The 19,436-nt window shown below is 35.4% G+C and overlaps 1 protein-coding gene across 1 annotated transcript; it reads left to right on the top strand.

Annotated features, from left to right (window-relative positions):
- Positions 1-244: 244 nt before the first annotated feature.
- LOC100757425 (tear acid lipase-like protein) lies at positions 245-18,090 on the top strand. Its single transcript, XM_027406762.2, has 9 exons — positions 245-343; positions 557-674; positions 1,035-1,233; positions 2,775-2,884; positions 4,334-4,470; positions 8,823-8,966; positions 15,097-15,168; positions 16,632-16,703; positions 17,325-18,090. The coding sequence occupies exons 1-9, from the start codon at positions 245-247 to the stop codon at positions 17,571-17,573; spliced, it is 1,200 nt and encodes a 399-aa protein (XP_027262563.1). The 3' UTR covers positions 17,574-18,090.
- The last annotated feature ends 1,346 nt before the right edge of the window (positions 18,091-19,436 follow it).

The raw sequence follows: 19,436 nt of genomic DNA on the forward strand, positions 1-19,436 counted from the left end.
TATTTTATTGTTATTAATAGCCAAGGTAAAGAAAAATAACTTTAATGATTTATATTATCAATTTTAATTTCATCTAAGATGTTCTTTGAGAGGTATGGAGTTCATCTAAGACTCATCATATAACATGAAAACTTTCAGTTATGGAATGTTACATATAGACATAATACATTTGCTATAAGCTGAGTTAATACTCTTCTATTGGGCACTGTTATTCATAACAATAACTGTTTCCCTGCAGGTGAAAATGAGGTGGCTGCTGAGTACAATGTGCCTTGTCCATGTATGTGGAAACATATTTTGTTTATTTGCAACAACCATGAATCCTGAAGTCCACATGAATGTTGTAAGCTATTCTTATCACTAATAAAACTACATGCATTTGCTTTATCTCTGTTAACTCCATTCATCTTTTCTAAATCAGTGTATCTCTTTAAGTCTGAACATTTACCAAGATTGAAGACTTCATTCCAAGAAAAAAAATTCTATTTTAAGAATCAGGAAAAATGACTGAGAACAAAAGGATTCATGAAACTTATTACTGTGTTTTCTCTCCTAGAGTGAAATTATTATCCGTTGGGGTTATGCAAGTGAAGAGTATGAGGCTGTGACTGAGGATGGTTACATCCTCCCAATTAACCGTATTCCTCATGGGAAAAACAACACGAATAGCACAAGTAAGATCTGAGTAAGACAAGTATTGAAGAATCCCGAGGAAATAACATGCATTATCTTCAAATTGAGTAATTTCAAAGGACCAGTTGGAGCTCCTTGTCTCCAAGAAATAAGCTTGGGGCCTGAAAGGTACCTGGTTTCTATTGGCACTTTGAAGACTGAGATCTTGTAGGAGTGGCTCTTCTTTTGCCCAGTGAATATTGGTTAATATTGACTGACATAATAAGTGGAATGAAGTCTTAGCACATCTCTGTTCCCTCATTTCAAAATCTTTTCAGTTCTCTTGTGACTATTTGGAATTTGTTGATTTCATGTTCAATGGAAGCTAATGTTGTAAAACATTTTCATTGTTGTTTTGGCAGGCCCAAAGAAAGTAGTACTTTGTCAGCATGGCTTGTTTGCAACACCTGGTGTGTGGGTTTCCAATCCTCCCAACAACAGCCTGGCCTTCATATTAGCAGATGCTGGTTATGATGTGTGGATGGGGAACAGCAGAGGAAGTACCTGGGCAAAAAAACATTTGTACCTGGACCCAAACTCTAAAGAATTCTGGGCTTTTAGGTAGGAAAAAAACTCCATATAATACTATATTTGCCTTAAGAGAGTGTCAAATATTTTAATAGTAAAATAAAGTTGTGGGACTGGATTGAAAGCATTTCACTTGGAGTGGTATTTTAGATTGATTTGAGTGACATAGTTTAGGATTTTGGATTGTGGTTACTATGCTTAATAACTAGTATAAAATGTTCATTATAGCCTATATTTCTACTCTTGAAATTGTCGTTTTTTCTAATCAATCCACTTATCTTAAAAATTATACTTATCTCACTCGTGTGTGTGTGTGTGTGTGTGTGTGTGTGTGTGTGTGTGTGTGTACACAAATGATTTGCTGCATGCTTGGAAGCCAGGAAACAACTTAATGGAGTTGGCCCTCTTCCTCAACCATGTTGGTTCTGGTGATTAAACTCAGGGTAACCAGCTTGGTAAATAGTGCCTTTGCTTACCTAGTCATCCCACATGCCTCATCCATGTCCTTATAAAATTGATTCGCTGAAGTAAGTTTGTTATATTTAAAACATTGAAACATTGATTTTGCAAATATAGAAGTATGCATTCAGCCATTTTGCATTACTTTTTACTTTGATTGTGTATCCGTTTGTGAGTGTCTGTCTGTGTGTGTGTGTGTGTGTGTGTGTGTGTGTGTGTGTGTGTGTGTGTGTGTGTGTGTTGGTGTGTATAACACGTGTATATCCATGTGCATGTGTTTGTGTGAGGATCAGAGCACAAATTCAGTTGTCCTTCTTTAGACACAATGTCCACTGTGGAAATCACTAACCTGAAGAGACTGACTGGTCAGCTAAACCCCTACGATATATTTATTTCTGCATCTGTATTGCTAGGATTTCAGGAATGGACCAGCATGCCTGCCTAATTTTTTTAGGTGGGTTCTGCAGATCAAACTCTGGCATCAATTACTTTCCAAGCTAAGCTACCTCCTTAGATCTATACTGTTGATATTTTGTAAGTGGAATGAGTAATAGACAAGGGTGAAAAGACACGGGTAAAAGTACATATGAGTGTGTTGGCTCACAGAGTAGTAGAATATCTCCTGAAGTTATTCTCAACAAGTTATTTAAACAAGTTCTATCACATTCACATCCTTGGATCTCTAACAACCCCCCTCTCTCTCTTTGCACACCCCTGACCTCTTCTCTCTTTGTTGAGGATTAGCAGAGATTTTACAGCTTGATTTCCAATCTTAAATAACATGTTCATATGGAGAACCTAGAATTTTAGAAATTTAGCTGTAGTGCAAAGGTGTTCTGAATATGTCTAACAGTTCATTTACTGTGGACATAGCAATGCTAGCTTAATTCGTTTCAAAGTGTATACCTGTAGATACACATCACATGAAATGTGTCAACACAGAATAGCGGTGATTATACAGAGGTAGCAGAGTAACCTTGCAAGCAGTAATTTTGAGCCATGTCTCACAAATGCCTCCCTTCATATAGACTCTATAAAGACATCATTTAAAACAGAAATCATTTATTTATAGATTAATAATTGGATCACATTTTGTCCCTTTTGTTTTCATGCAGTTATGATGAAATGATAAAATATGACCTTCCAGCCACCATTAACTTCATCCTGAAGAAAACAGGACAAAAGCAAATTTACTATGTTGGACATTCTCAAGGCACCGTTATCGGTATGCTGACAAAGAACAAAATTAGATAATGCCGAAATTTTATCCTGAAGAACACAAATATATATGCAAATTTTGCAACTATTTGTAAAACACATATAAGCTTTTTGACAGCCAATAACAACTGTAACCTGCTATAAAATGCCAAATGTTGAAACCATAATTTCTAACATACAAGGTATTTTAATGACGTGCATGTGTGAGATACTTCTAAGTTTCTCCATAGCTAGAATTTCTGATACTAATGACTAGACTTCTGAATGTGCGCACATACGTGTGTGTGTGTGTGTGTGTGTGTGTGTGTGTGTGTGTGTGTGTGTGTTCTTCCTCATATGGCATTGCACATGTGGAAGATTCGTGTGTCAATTCTGCTTAGAAGAAGTTTCAAGAGTCTGGGTCCACTGAGCTCTTAAGTTGGTCTTCTCTTGGTCATTTCTCAACAGCTTTATTGGCATTGTATAAGCTTGTACATAGTATATGTTTTCAAAGAAAAAAATTTCTAGTTCTATCCATTTTCCTGAAAATTTCATAATGTCATTGTTGGGTATATAAGCTAGCTTGTTAGGACCCAGTCCCTTTGAGGGGGTACCAAGTTCTGCCTTAACACAGAAGGCAGGGGCTTGGTCCTTCCCCAACTTAATGTGTCAGACTTTGTCAGCTCCCCAGAGGAGCCCTTACCTGTTGGAAGGAATGGATGGGCTTCGGAGGGGAGGTAAGGCAGAGGGGCAGGAGGAAGAATTTTAGTTGGGAAATAAAATGAAATTAAAAAAAATAAGTAAATAAAAATATTTTTAAAGGAACCAAACGAGCCAGGAATTGGTGGCGCACTACTTTAATCCCAGCACTTGGTAGGCTGGTATTAAAATCACTGAGTTCGAGGACAGCCTGGTCTACAGAGCAAGTTCCAGAACAGGCTCCAAATTAATGCAGAGAAACCCTGTTTCAAACAACAAACAAACAAACAAAAAAGGACCAAAGGATAGATGTCTGACTTCCAGGAAAACTATTTCTAACTAATGTATACATTTGTTCAACATAGAGTATGATAGATAGATTATTAATAGATAGATTGATTATAGATAGCTATGTAGATAGATTTATATATGTGTGTTCACCTGCAAGAGTGGGCTGGAGATGATGCAGTAGGGTGGGTGTCTTCTCCAAGAGTACATTTTTCATAAGTGCTGAACTGATCCTTAAATATGGTGAATCTGGCTACTCAAAATATCAAGGAGCCAATAAATCATAAACAGAGTTATTCCCAACAGATTGAATGGAATTTAAATGTTTTAAAGTCATAACACTCTGATGAGTAAACTAAGGGAAATCTCCAAGGCAAATTTTAAATTCCTGACAAAGAGCAGTAATAAGCTTTGTGAAACATCCTAACCACACAGACAATTTTAAGAAAAAAGGAATGGCAAAAAAATAATCTCTTCTTATTTCTTTCAGCTCTGGGGGCATTTTCCACAAATCAACAACTGGCTGACAAGATAAAAATGTGTTTTTTATTGGCTCCTGTTGCTACTGTTGAGTATGTCGAAGGTTTTGCACGCCTTCTAGCTTACTTCCATCCAACAGCTTTCAAGGTTTGTGATGAACTCAAAGTGGTGGTATAATTACACTTTTCAAAATAAGCTTACTAAAGAGGAGATCTTCCTGTACAATCGAGTGCTGATTCACTTGCATGAATAGCCTCCCATGATTGGCTACCTCAAAGTTGGGCAGCTTGAGTTTTGTCCTATGGACTTTCTTAAGCATGATTGTATTTTTCTTTAATCTATAGCTGCTTCTTACTAATTTAACTCTTCATTTTTAAGAATTTCTTATGTTAGTATTGTATATACATAATTTCCATCCCTCCCTATACTCTCCTAACTTCTCCCATGCCCCTTCTCCCTCTCACATTCATGACCTCCTCTTTAATTGTTATCATTATAAGCATCTGAACATACCTTTTAAATCCATTCAGTATTCCTTGTATGTATGTACATATGTTTAGGTTTGATCACTCTGTATTGGATGATCTTTTTAATGTTTCATATTGCAAATTATCATACCTTGTATTGCACTTTCAAGTTTTCTTTCACTGGCTTCTTAAAATTGCCATACTACATTTTGTTAGTTATGTGATTTCTTTTACACTTGCACTCAACTTGCCAGTGTACACACTCAGTTCTCTTCATTTTTCTTGATATCATTATTTTTGTTATATAGCTACTGCCAGGGCATTGTAGAACTGTTAAGATAGGTGTCCACTAAAGATAAAAAAAATCGCAACTGTCAACCTTCAAGGTGATGGCATTTTTTACTTCGTCAGTTTGGATTTCATCTTATGACACTATCAGGATCCCAAGACGATCTATGATATTGCATGCCACCAGCAAAGTGTGATGGTAAAATCCCTCTACTTCTTTGACATCACTTAAGGTTCTTAAGTACTTTTCACTCTCTGCTTGGTTTAGAGCACCAAAATGTGCTTTCATTTGTATATAGTTGTGACTAAATGTAGGGCATCCTTTCAATTGTATCCTTCCACTTATATAATCAATGTCCCTTTATTACTGAAGACTTCATTTCTTGTTTATACTTCCAACTATTTTAAATAATTGCACCAGTGTTTTGTCTTGAAAATGTTCATGTCATTTTAGAAAGTTAATCCATACATGTAAATGTAGAACAAACAGAACTATTGTAAATTCATGGCCATCCTGAGCTACATAGGTAGTACTTGGCATGCATAGGAAACACAGCAAAACTTCTCAAACATAGAAAAGAAAAGAAAAACATTAGGAGCAAGTACCTTCTTTACCTCATTTGTAACTCTCATAGCCTTCTGGGGTTCATAATACATGTTATGAAGAACTTTGTAGTATTCCTAGACGTTAGTTATTCTGAATCTCCTAGGTTTGTTCTATTTCAGAGCATACATCATAGTTTAAATCCAAAACACAAGAAAAACAAACAAAACAAATAATTTGTTCATTGTCTTTTTCTTTCATCTTCCCAAACCAGATTAACTGGTAATGTCAATTAAGGTTTTGATAAAATTGATGTCTGTTTTTTATTGCCATCTTCAATGGTGCTGCTGCTGCTGCTGCTGCTGCTGCTGCTGGTAGTGGTGGTGTGTATGTGTGTGATCCTCTTCTCTGTAACTCTGTGCAAAATAATGACCAGTTTGGTCTAACACATTTTGCCCTTTTGTGGATTCATTAGTTTTGACATATAGGATTATGTTTTTATAATATAGTTTTCTCTTTTCCTCTAATCAATTTGATCACACCATAATGTATACAATATATAGTTTATATCTACCACATTATCCACTCTTAGCCATCCTCCTCACTCAGAATTCCACCTTCTTTCAATTCATCCCATGCTGCTTGCATAGTCTATTTTTTGATTCATTGAACCTAGTTGAGTATGTTTCATGAACATGGTAAGGGTCTGTGTAGAGATAGCCTATTCACCCCAGAATTTTGTGGGTGACCCTGCTCAGACACCCCTTGGGGGAGGGGGTGAGAAGAAGCAGCACCAATGACTCAGGCACTGGGAGTCAGTGAGTAGCAGAGCATGCTGCAGACTGGTTTAATAAGGAAGTTAGACTTGACTTTATACTCCCTCCCAATGTCTTATTTGTTTAGGTGGCTGACTCTGCTATGTTGCCCTTTCCGCATTGGTGTCTCTGGGTCAGGTGTCTCTTCTTCAGCAGTCTCTGGGTATAGAGGCAGGCTTGGCTCAGGGAGAAAGTGCCTCCCAGGCATGCTTATGCAGGCTGGCCTGGACATCTGTGGCTTCTGTAGGTTGCCAGTAGTTTCTCCTACACTTGAACAACATGATAAACCCTCTCCTGGTCACAGATTTGTTAAATTGTCTTTTACTGTTTAAAAGATTGCTTGTATTTTATTAGATTGGCAATCATTTGCAGAATAAATGTTCATAGAATCAGCAAGAGAAAATATTCTATTATACATTGAAGTGCAATACTTTTATCTACAAAATATTTTGTCTTTGAACTTTTCGTAAATGTATAGTTTCAGAGTCTGAGGATGTTAGCTTCTATTAGTTGTCAACAATAAATTGTTAGTGGATATTATTGCTGAGTGCTTTGTCTATATACATTGAGATCATGTATGATTTCTTTTTACTCTCTTAACATGGTGAATTACCAATTTGCTGAGAATTAAGCTAACAATCATTCCAGGGGCAAATCTCAGTTTTAAAATGTATTATCCTTTCTATAAATCATTTTCAATTTTTACCAGGGCAAGCAGGGCAACTAGCATCACATTTCAAAATTTAACATGTACATTTATTCTCTAGTTAATTTAATTTATCATTGAGACAGCATTTCATATATTGTAGAGTGGCCTTGAACTTGCTGTGTAGTTGAGAATAACTTTGAACTGTTCTTTATCCTCTTTCCTATGCTTGTTATACAATGGAATTTTGGATGTGTGTTAGTTACTATATCGGTTTTATTTAGTGCTAGGGATCAAGTCAACTGAGCTGCACAACTAGCTGTCATCTTCATTTCTGTGAAGTATGGGTTGCGTTTCCTTTTCTCTCTAAATTTAGGGTTAGAATAAAGCCAGTCTCTTAAAAAGAATGGTGTCTATTTCACCGATCATGTGAGTATTAAATTTTCCTAGCTGGAAGTTTGACTATAAGATCATTTTTAAATGGACACAAGAATACTTAGATTGTCCACTTTTAAATTATTAAACAGACAATTTGCCTAAATTCTGTGGCCTTATTTTATTTGTGTCACTCACTTTATCACCACAAAGTATCCCCTACCAGTCTACTAATAGTTACAGATTGCTAAAATATAAGGTTAGAGAAGTTTAATTTTACTCTGTAGGCTATTCCAGTCGAATCACTACAAAAACATTTCATTATTGTGCTTCTTGGATACAGGCTTATCTCAGACCACTCAGCACTCTCAAGTATTCCCTGTGATTCATTCCCTAGCCTTGAATCCCTTTCCTCAAATAGATGTGCAGTCCATAGTTAGCAGAAAATCCAAGGAGAATCTCTGTATATCTTTGAATACCATGTCCTTCTCCTCTGATGGAAACCTTAGCTACCTTTTATTTCTCCAAATTTCATTAGCTCATGAAGATTACCTAACCTGGAATCTGCTTTAGGCAGCAAGAGGCTAGGTGGATCACTCTGTTTATTAGATTCAGATTTTTCACATATTACCATGTCTCACAGTTAATATCAATTGTTTCAGAACTCTTGTTTTTATGTATTTTGTGTATTTTTCAACAAATGCTAGCAGCTATCATTTCAAATCACAGATTCCATTGCCTCATTTCCCCAGGATCTCTAATCACTTGTCCATCTACTACAGTTGCTGATCCTACTCATTTCATCTAAATGGAATCATGCACTGTGGTGTCATATGTTGACTCTCCCAGTTGAAGTAAATGTGTTAGTTCACTTGTGGTATTTATTATAGATACTTCTTTATAAAAGAATAATAGTTTATAAGGTAAATAGTACCACACTCAATTGATTGGTATAACCACTACTGACAGGAGTTTTCAGTGTTTTTCTTGTTTGGCTCATTTACAAGTTTTTGTGTGGACATGTTTTCATTTTATTGTATGCATGCATCAAAATTTCCACACACTGTTTAACAAGCCTGCTAGTCATTAACCCTGAATAACTTTTCCACAAGGAAGTACTAGAAAGACTGCAAGTACACCACAATGTTCATGATTCTCAGAAGTTTTCATTCAATTGAAAGTGCTTAAAAATAATCATAGGATGCTTTTTCTCAAATTATGTGCTGAACATCTTAACAGTGCACTAAGTCAATCCCTGCTTAAGTAACATAGCTTTGCTTTATGTCTTTCACACCCTACAAACATTGTGCTAGATAAAACACTTACTTAGACTAACAGCTGCTCTTCAAATCTGTCAATTTCAGCTCCTTTTTGGAGAAAAAGAATTTTTGCCTATGATAGCTTTCAATAAGCTGGCTGGATACACATGCAGTGATAAGGTAATCGACACCACATGTGTTGCTATATTGGGATCAATGACTGGATATACTCCACAAAATTTAAATAAGGTATGTGTTGTGCAGTTTCAAATTTGTTATTTTTCATGCTAATACCATAACAACTCTATATGGCTAATTAATCTTTATTGTTTAGCATGATTTATATTAAAGTCAAGATGTACTTGTATGTAATTCCCAAGTTATCAACCTGACAACATAGAAAATGTGGCATGCACCACATATGAATGAATAGCTGGGTGTCATGTATGAATGAGTTCAGCAATTCTGTTCCAGAACTAAGGGTATTTCCACATAAATTATCACATAAAATATGAATCATTAACAAAAGGAAATTCTTTAAAACATAAAAAATGAATAAACTGACTCATTTTGTTAATATCTAAACTCTCCTTAATCTTTGATCATCATAGCATATTATGTCCTTTAAAAATTTAACATAAAAACCAACAAAATATATGTGTGTATTTATTGTTAAGATAATTAGAGTCTGGGTTGCGTATTCCAGCCTTAATATGAGGGGATATGCCTAGTGTTATTGCAACTTGATATGCCATGTTTGGTTGATATCGTTGGGAGGCCTTGCCTTTTCTGACAGGAAACAGAGGAGCAGTAGATCTGGGGAGAAACGGGTAGCAGTGGGACTGGGAGGTAATGAGGGGAGGAAAACTGAGGCTGGGACGTAAAACATTAGAGAAGGATAGACAGACAGACAGACAGACAGACAGACAGACAGACAGACAGACAGACAGATAGGCAGGCAGACAGATGATAGATAGATAGATAGATAGATAGATAGATAGATAGATAGATAGATGTAATTAAAGTCAACTATTGTGAGACACTCACACAAACCATTGGTGTTCATGAATTCTACTTAATAAAACCCAGTGGTGAGCCCTGAAATCAAAGACACACAAGTAATATTATGTGGCTTGAAAAGTTTATAGTAAATGTTTAAGAATATATAACAACAATTAAGGAAAAGTAATCCAGGTAATGACTTTGAGAGAGAGCAATGCAGAGGGGTTGTGGTAGGGACCAGTAAAGGGGAAAAATCATAACTGCATTTTAATTTCAATTAAAAAAACTCATATTAAAACAAGAATATCACTGGGCATTGGTGGCACACACCTTTAATAACCAGCACTTGGGAGGCAGAGGCAGGCAGATCTCTGTGAGTTAGAGGCCAGCCTGGTCTCCAGAGTGAGTGCCAGGATAGGATCCAAAGCTACACAGAGAAATCCTGTCTCAAAAAAACGAAAATAAAAAAGAAAAGAAAAGAAAAACATTAGGAGCAAGTACCTTCTTTACCTCATTTGTAACTCTCATAGCCTTCTGGGGTTCATAATACATGTTATGAAGAACTTTGTAGTATTCCTAGACGTTAGTTATTCTGAATCTCCTAGGTTTGTTCTATTTCAGAGCATACATCATAGTTTAAATCCAAAACACAAGAAAAACAAACAAAACAAATAATTTGTTCATTGTCTTTTTCTTTCATCTTCCCAAACCAGATTAACTGGTAATGTCAATTAAGGTTTTGATAAAATTGATGTCTGTTTTTTATTGCCATCTTCAATGGTGCTGCTGCTGCTGCTGCTGCTGCTGCTGCTGGTAGTGGTGGTGTGTATGTGTGTGATCCTCTTCTCTGTAACTCTGTGCAAAATAATGACCAGTTTGGTCTAACACATTTTGCCCTTTTGTGGATTCATTAGTTTTGACATATAGGATTATGTTTTTATAATATAGTTTTCTCTTTTCCTCTAATCAATTTGATCACACCATAATGTATACAATATATAGTTTATATCTACCACATTATCCACTCTTAGCCATCCTCCTCACTCAGAATTCCACCTTCTTTCAATTCATCCCATGCTGCTTGCATAGTCTATTTTTTGATTCATTGAACCTAGTTGAGTATGTTTCATGAACATGGTAAGGGTCTGTGTAGAGATAGCCTATTCACCCCAGAATTTTGTGGGTGACCCTGCTCAGACACCCCTTGGGGGAGGGGGTGAGAAGAAGCAGCACCAATGACTCAGGCACTGGGAGTCAGTGAGTAGCAGAGCATGCTGCAGACTGGTTTAATAAGGAAGTTAGACTTGACTTTATACTCCCTCCCAATGTCTTATTTGTTTAGGTGGCTGACTCTGCTATGTTGCCCTTTCCGCATTGGTGTCTCTGGGTCAGGTGTCTCTTCTTCAGCAGTCTCTGGGTATAGAGGCAGGCTTGGCTCAGGGAGAAAGTGCCTCCCAGGCATGCTTATGCAGGCTGGCCTGGACATCTGTGGCTTCTGTAGGTTGCCAGTAGTTTCTCCTACACTTGAACAACATGATAAACCCTCTCCTGGTCACAGATTTGTTAAATTGTCTTTTACTGTTTAAAAGATTGCTTGTATTTTATTAGATTGGCAATCATTTGCAGAATAAATGTTCATAGAATCAGCAAGAGAAAATATTCTATTATACATTGAAGTGCAATACTTTTATCTACAAAATATTTTGTCTTTGAACTTTTCGTAAATGTATAGTTTCAGAGTCTGAGGATGTTAGCTTCTATTAGTTGTCAACAATAAATTGTTAGTGGATATTATTGCTGAGTGCTTTGTCTATATACATTGAGATCATGTATGATTTCTTTTTACTCTCTTAACATGGTGAATTACCAATTTGCTGAGAATTAAGCTAACAATCATTCCAGGGGCAAATCTCAGTTTTAAAATGTATTATCCTTTCTATAAATCATTTTCAATTTTTACCAGGGCAAGCAGGGCAACTAGCATCACATTTCAAAATTTAACATGTACATTTATTCTCTAGTTAATTTAATTTATCATTGAGACAGCATTTCATATATTGTAGAGTGGCCTTGAACTTGCTGTGTAGTTGAGAATAACTTTGAACTGTTCTTTATCCTCTTTCCTATGCTTGTTATACAATGGAATTTTGGATGTGTGTTAGTTACTATATCGGTTTTATTTAGTGCTAGGGATCAAGTCAACTGAGCTGCACAACTAGCTGTCATCTTCATTTCTGTGAAGTATGGGTTGCGTTTCCTTTTCTCTCTAAATTTAGGGTTAGAATAAAGCCAGTCTCTTAAAAAGAATGGTGTCTATTTCACCGATCATGTGAGTATTAAATTTTCCTAGCTGGAAGTTTGACTATAAGATCATTTTTAAATGGACACAAGAATACTTAGATTGTCCACTTTTAAATTATTAAACAGACAATTTGCCTAAATTCTGTGGCCTTATTTTATTTGTGTCACTCACTTTATCACCACAAAGTATCCCCTACCAGTCTACTAATAGTTACAGATTGCTAAAATATAAGGTTAGAGAAGTTTAATTTTACTCTGTAGGCTATTCCAGTCGAATCACTACAAAAACATTTCATTATTGTGCTTCTTGGATACAGGCTTATCTCAGACCACTCAGCACTCTCAAGTATTCCCTGTGATTCATTCCCTAGCCTTGAATCCCTTTCCTCAAATAGATGTGCAGTCCATAGTTAGCAGAAAATCCAAGGAGAATCTCTGTATATCTTTGAATACCATGTCCTTCTCCTCTGATGGAAACCTTAGCTACCTTTTATTTCTCCAAATTTCATTAGCTCATGAAGATTACCTAACCTGGAATCTGCTTTAGGCAGCAAGAGGCTAGGTGGATCACTCTGTTTATTAGATTCAGATTTTTCACATATTACCATGTCTCACAGTTAATATCAATTGTTTCAGAACTCTTGTTTTTATGTATTTTGTGTATTTTTCAACAAATGCTAGCAGCTATCATTTCAAATCACAGATTCCATTGCCTCATTTCCCCAGGATCTCTAATCACTTGTCCATCTACTACAGTTGCTGATCCTACTCATTTCATCTAAATGGAATCATGCACTGTGGTGTCATATGTTGACTCTCCCAGTTGAAGTAAATGTGTTAGTTCACTTGTGGTATTTATTATAGATACTTCTTTATAAAAGAATAATAGTTTATAAGGTAAATAGTACCACACTCAATTGATTGGTATAACCACTACTGACAGGAGTTTTCAGTGTTTTTCTTGTTTGGCTCATTTACAAGTTTTTGTGTGGACATGTTTTCATTTTATTGTATGCATGCATCAAAATTTCCACACACTGTTTAACAAGCCTGCTAGTCATTAACCCTGAATAACTTTTCCACAAGGAAGTACTAGAAAGACTGCAAGTACACCACAATGTTCATGATTCTCAGAAGTTTTCATTCAATTGAAAGTGCTTAAAAATAATCATAGGATGCTTTTTCTCAAATTATGTGCTGAACATCTTAACAGTGCACTAAGTCAATCCCTGCTTAAGTAACATAGCTTTGCTTTATGTCTTTCACACCCTACAAACATTGTGCTAGATAAAACACTTACTTAGACTAACAGCTGCTCTTCAAATCTGTCAATTTCAGCTCCTTTTTGGAGAAAAAGAATTTTTGCCTATGATAGCTTTCAATAAGCTGGCTGGATACACATGCAGTGATAAGGTAATCGACACCACATGTGTTGCTATATTGGGATCAATGACTGGATATACTCCACAAAATTTAAATAAGGTATGTGTTGTGCAGTTTCAAATTTGTTATTTTTCATGCTAATACCATAACAACTCTATATGGCTAATTAATCTTTATTGTTTAGCATGATTTATATTAAAGTCAAGATGTACTTGTATGTAATTCCCAAGTTATCAACCTGACAACATAGAAAATGTGGCATGCACCACATATGAATGAATAGCTGGGTGTCATGTATGAATGAGTTCAGCAATTCTGTTCCAGAACTAAGGGTATTTCCACATAAATTATCACATAAAATATGAATCATTAACAAAAGGAAATTCTTTAAAACATAAAAAATGAATAAACTGACTCATTTTGTTAATATCTAAACTCTCCTTAATCTTTGATCATCATAGCATATTATGTCCTTTAAAAATTTAACATAAAAACCAACAAAATATATGTGTGTATTTATTGTTAAGATAATTAGAGTCTGGGTTGCGTATTCCAGCCTTAATATGAGGGGATATGCCTAGTGTTATTGCAACTTGATATGCCATGTTTGGTTGATATCGTTGGGAGGCCTTGCCTTTTCTGACAGGAAACAGAGGAGCAGTAGATCTGGGGAGAAACGGGTAGCAGTGGGACTGGGAGGTAATGAGGGGAGGAAAACTGAGGCTGGGACGTAAAACATTAGAGAAGGATAGACAGACAGACAGACAGACAGACAGACAGACAGACAGACAGACAGACAGATAGGCAGGCAGACAGATGATAGATAGATAGATAGATAGATAGATAGATAGATAGATAGATAGATAGATGTAATTAAAGTCAACTATTGTGAGACACTCACACAAACCATTGGTGTTCATGAATTCTACTTAATAAAACCCAGTGGTGAGCCCTGAAATCAAAGACACACAAGTAATATTATGTGGCTTGAAAAGTTTATAGTAAATGTTTAAGAATATATAACAACAATTAAGGAAAAGTAATCCAGGTAATGACTTTGAGAGAGAGCAATGCAGAGGGGTTGTGGTAGGGACCAGTAAAGGGGAAAAATCATAACTGCATTTTAATTTCAATTAAAAAAACTCATATTAAAACAAGAATATCACTGGGCATTGGTGGCACACACCTTTAATAACCAGCACTTGGGAGGCAGAGGCAGGCAGATCTCTGTGAGTTAGAGGCCAGCCTGGTCTCCAGAGTGAGTGCCAGGATAGGATCCAAAGCTACACAGAGAAATCCTGTCTCAAAAAAACGAAAATAAAAAAGAAAAGAAAAGAAAAGAAAACAAGAATATCTAGATTACTCACTGTAGTCAAAATCCAGATTTACTTATAAACTGATTGGAGATATACTGAATCAGTGTTTTACATGCATTTATGTCTGTATACACTCTGGCAAACATAAGGTCATTGAATACCTAGGAACTAGAGTGATGGACAAGCCACCATGTAGATGCTGGAAATTGATGCTGAGTCCTTTTCAAGAACATTATGTACTCTTAACTACTTAGGTGTTTCTCCAGTCCTTGTAGATTTATTTTTATAGGAATAATACAGCATGACTATCTTGAAAGATTTTCTGTGGAAGGAAACCAAAGACTGACAAATGTTTATGGTGTCTGACTTTCTCTTAGAGCCGTACTGATGTGTATATAACACACAGTCTAGCAAGAACATCAGTTCAAATTGTTCTACATTACAGTCAGGTACAATTTTTAAAATATGTCTCTTTTCTTCTGCTTTTGAAATTCTCCTTCTTCATAAGTTTCAGAAAATCTTTCCCCAGTAGTTTTTGTGGTCAGGGCATTACATCCCTTTTGATGGATTAAAAGAAACTTATCAGTATATCAAATATTTTCAAGAAAATGTGATAATCACAGAGTGGTCATATTATTTTATCCTCAAAGAGAAATGCTTCCTATTCCAAAAAGTAAATATATATACATACATTTTATGTCAAATTGTTACCAATTTTAGTAATTTCACAGATTGATGCAGGATGAGAATTGTGGGTGTCTTTATGGTCTATGAGTAAACTGTGATAGCTTTCCTATCTACCTATGTGACAGCCAAGACACTTCATAGAATGAGTTCATCATACTAATGTCATTTGACAAGATGTAACTGGTACCTGCACATATGGAGCAAGCCCATCTTAACTTATAAGGGTGTTTTTAAATTACCTTCAAACATATAGTATTTATGCTTGACCACTGCATAAAATATGATATGAAAATTTTTATTCTATCAGCCAATTATTGATAAAACATTATATATCACATCCTAAGAAATACTTCTTTATAGTGCTTTGTTGACAAAATTCTATTCAGGATTCTGCAACTCTCTTAACATTTCCACTTTGTACTACTTACCTCTGAATATTATAATTTCTTATTTTTTAAATAAGACATTTATGCATTATTATGTATGTATTAAATACAGAGATTACAACATCTACCTTTTTTAATATTTTTGAAAATTGTGTTGTTTAACTTTACAGAAAAATTATGTAAATCAAATTATAGATGAAGGATATAAACCTTATTACATATAAAACATTAATGCAAGTAGCAACCAATGTACTATGCTGTATATTTTGAATTCATTTGAATTATAGACAGTCAACACAACTTTTACAAGTGGTAATTTCAGACTTCATGTATTTTATTTTTCTTACAGGCATTAATTTAGATTCTTATGAATAAAAACATTCGATAATTAGAAATATTTGTAAGTGGAGATTACTACATACTACTAAAACTAAATATATCAAAAAATGATACATCAGTTTTGCATCCTTAAGTAACTAAGCTTTTATATTTCATGAATGATAGTTTATCAGCTTATTGACTTTCTTGATTGCAGTATTATGAACTGCTACATGTTAAACATTATTAAAATGTTTGCAAAGTATATTTTACTTGAGGTGTTAAAAAGTAAGCTTTGCTTTCAATTTTCCTTTGTGCATATTCATGTAGTGTGTAATTTTCTAAGACTGTAATTTAGTAGCCATTGATGAGGCAGTACATAACATCGAGATAGAAAATGCACTGAGTTTGTCAAAGCCAATGTCTCATTGCTGTAAAAAGAGCTAATAGAACTCAATAACTTCTGGTTATATCATAACGTAAGGCTTTGCAAGTAATCCTGCCATTTATCTTTATTTAAGGCAATTAATACAGGTGTGTTTGGAGCTTATGATTGGGGAAGTCCATCTCTAAATATGCTACACTACAATCAGGTAAATCTTTTGATCCAAATTTAATGATCTGGTCCCTACAAAAGGCATATACTATAAGAAATCTAACAAAGTCTTTAAAAAAAATAAGACAAGGGCACATTTTATTTTCCTTAAGAAGATACACCACAGAGAACTTTGGGAAAATTGAAAACACATAGCATTATCTTTTGTAAGATGATACTGTGAAAAACAATGTTCTATCTATCATAGTATCTGAATGTCACAAAATCATGCAGGATTAATCATATAATGATACAATCATTTCACATGTAAAGAACCAAGGTTCAGAGAATTTAGGACTTGCATGATTTCAAATTTGAATAACACTGCACTACAAACTGGGTGTTGTCACACATCCCAGTCACCTTAGGATTAAGGATTCTGAGAGGGGAGGATTCTGGCAAGAATCCAGCATAGGCTACATAGAAAATAGCTGTCTTAAAATTAAAGTAAATAAATATATAAAAATAAAATTAATTTTTTCCTGTCAAGGTCTAAGATCATCAATAATTTCTATGGAGATATCAAACACACCATTATAATTATCTTGCCACATAAGAGAATAAGTCATCAATAACAGTCTTATATCTTTTTGCTAAACTCTTTAACATTTTCCACTAGACAACTCCTCCATTATACAATGTGGAAGACATGAAGGTTCCAACTGCCATGTGGAGTGGCAGAAAAGACTTTTTGGCTGATGAAACAGATGTTGCACATTTGGTACCCAAAATTTCCAATCTCATTTACCATAAGATTATTGCTGATTTTAGCCATCTTGATTTTGTAGTGGGATTGAGTGCTTATGATGAGGTGTCCAAAGGTATTTTAAAACTTCTTGATAAATCTGAGACTGAAAATTTGCATTAGCTTTTTGCATGTGTTTCAAACCCTTAGAAACTTTCTTGCCTTAGTAATGCAGATACTTTTTGCTTGACCTTTTTCTTTATACTTATCTTTGATTTTCAAGCTATTGCTTCATTTATTGGATTATTTTTATTAGTGAAAAATTATGTGCATCAAGAAAATACTTCATCTTGTGGCTGTTTCTTAATGAATGTCCGTTTTTAAAAATGTTCTTGACATGAGTGCTCTTGAAGAGAAGGCCTCCTTTTGATTTGCATTAATGAAATCCTAAAATAGTGATGCAGGAAGAGGCCTGGCCTATATGGTGATATAGAAACCATGATGTCTGGAGAGCAGACTATAAAATGTTTCACATAATAGGACCAGGACTCTATGGGGGTATTATTCTTGTTGCTTAGAATCCACAAGTCTTATTCACTAGTCTGTCTCCCCCATCACAACCTGTGTGGATGGTTTGAGATGAAGAAGAAATATTTCAAGTGATCTGAGTCATTTACAGACAATTTACAGGATTAATCATTTATTAAAACCCCTGAATAATGTGGTGTTTTATATATATATATATATATATATATATATATATATATAATATGATCTGTAACTTTCCTTCCAACCTAAGGTAACCATAAACTGTGTGTGTGTGTGTGTGTGTGTGTGTGTGTGTGTGTGTGTGTGAGAGAGAGAGAGAGAGAGAGAGAGAGAGAGAGAGACAGACAGACAGACAGACAGAGACAGACAGACAGACAGAGAGAGATGTTCCTTCTGTTCTAAGTTCCTTTAGGATTTTTATTTGAATAAGTGTTGGACTTTTATGAAAATACTTTCTCCATATACAATGATCATATGATTTCTGTACTTTAGTCCATTTATGTGATAATGTATTACATTTATTGGCTTGGAATATATGTCAGACCATCCCTGTATTATTTCTGGAATAAAGTCTGCTTAATGATAAGGAAATTTTGTTTCTTGAAATATTATTTTTATTATCCTCTCATACATTTTATCCCAAAAGATCCCCTCCCTACTTATCTGTCCCCAAATCTGCTTTTCAGAAAAGAGCAAGACTCCCAGAGGTATCAACCAAATTGGAATAACAAGTTACAATAAGACTAGGTGCAAAAATCATCCTGAATTAGGTATACCAGAAAGACAAACATGGTATGTAATCAAGTTTAGGTGAACAATAGCTGTTAAGTAAAGGATAATCATGTTAGGAGCCACAGATCTAGAAAGGCTAAGTACAAGGATAGTTCTGGGGGTGGAACATGGACCTCCCTGGGAGGGGGAATTAGAACAGATTTTGTGTGTGTACTGGGAGCTGGTTGGGACAAGAACATGGGATGAAGGAATGGAGGGAGAGAGTACTGGGAGAGACAAATAGAACTGAGAACATTTGGTGGTGATGTGGAAACCTAGTGCAGTAGAAATTCCCTGAAATCCATGGGGGTGACGCAAATGAAGAGTCCTAGTAATGAGGTATACAGAGCCTAAACCCGCCATCTTCTGTAACCAGGCAAAGCTTCTAATGGAGGGGTTGGGACACCCACCCAAACACAAAACCTTTGACCTATAATTTGTCCAGCCTGAAAGATGTGCTGGGATAATGGTGGCAGAGAACTTGTGGGAGTGGCCAACAAATGACTGATAACCTGAAACCCACACCACAACAGGGAGCCCATGCCTGACACCACCTGGAGGTTTAAAAACCAGAGGCTAGACATCCCAGAGACCTAGGATAGAACCAAACATTATTGGGGAAAAAGTCAATGAAATAATTACTAATGATATTCTGTTATTTTAATTTTTGAGTGCCTATAGCAATTATCAGAGAGGTTTTATCCAGGAACTGATGGGAGCAGATGC

The sequence above is a fragment of the Cricetulus griseus genome, chromosome 3 (assembly GCF_003668045.3).
Source record: "Cricetulus griseus strain 17A/GY chromosome 3, alternate assembly CriGri-PICRH-1.0, whole genome shotgun sequence".
Taxonomy (NCBI): Eukaryota; Metazoa; Chordata; class Mammalia; order Rodentia; family Cricetidae; genus Cricetulus; species Cricetulus griseus.

Coding starts and splice junctions, on each gene's coding strand:
- LOC100757425 (XM_027406762.2), top strand. CDS start 245: ATGAGGTGGCTGCTGAGTACAATGTGCCTTGTCCATGTATGTGGAAAC. Junction 1,234..2,774: donor AAAGAATTCTGGGCTTTTAG/GTAGGAAAAAAA, acceptor GTTTTCATGCAG/TTATGATGAAATGATAAAAT. Junction 8,967..15,096: donor CTCCACAAAATTTAAATAAG/GTATGTGTTGTG, acceptor ACTTTCTCTTAG/AGCCGTACTGATGTGTATAT.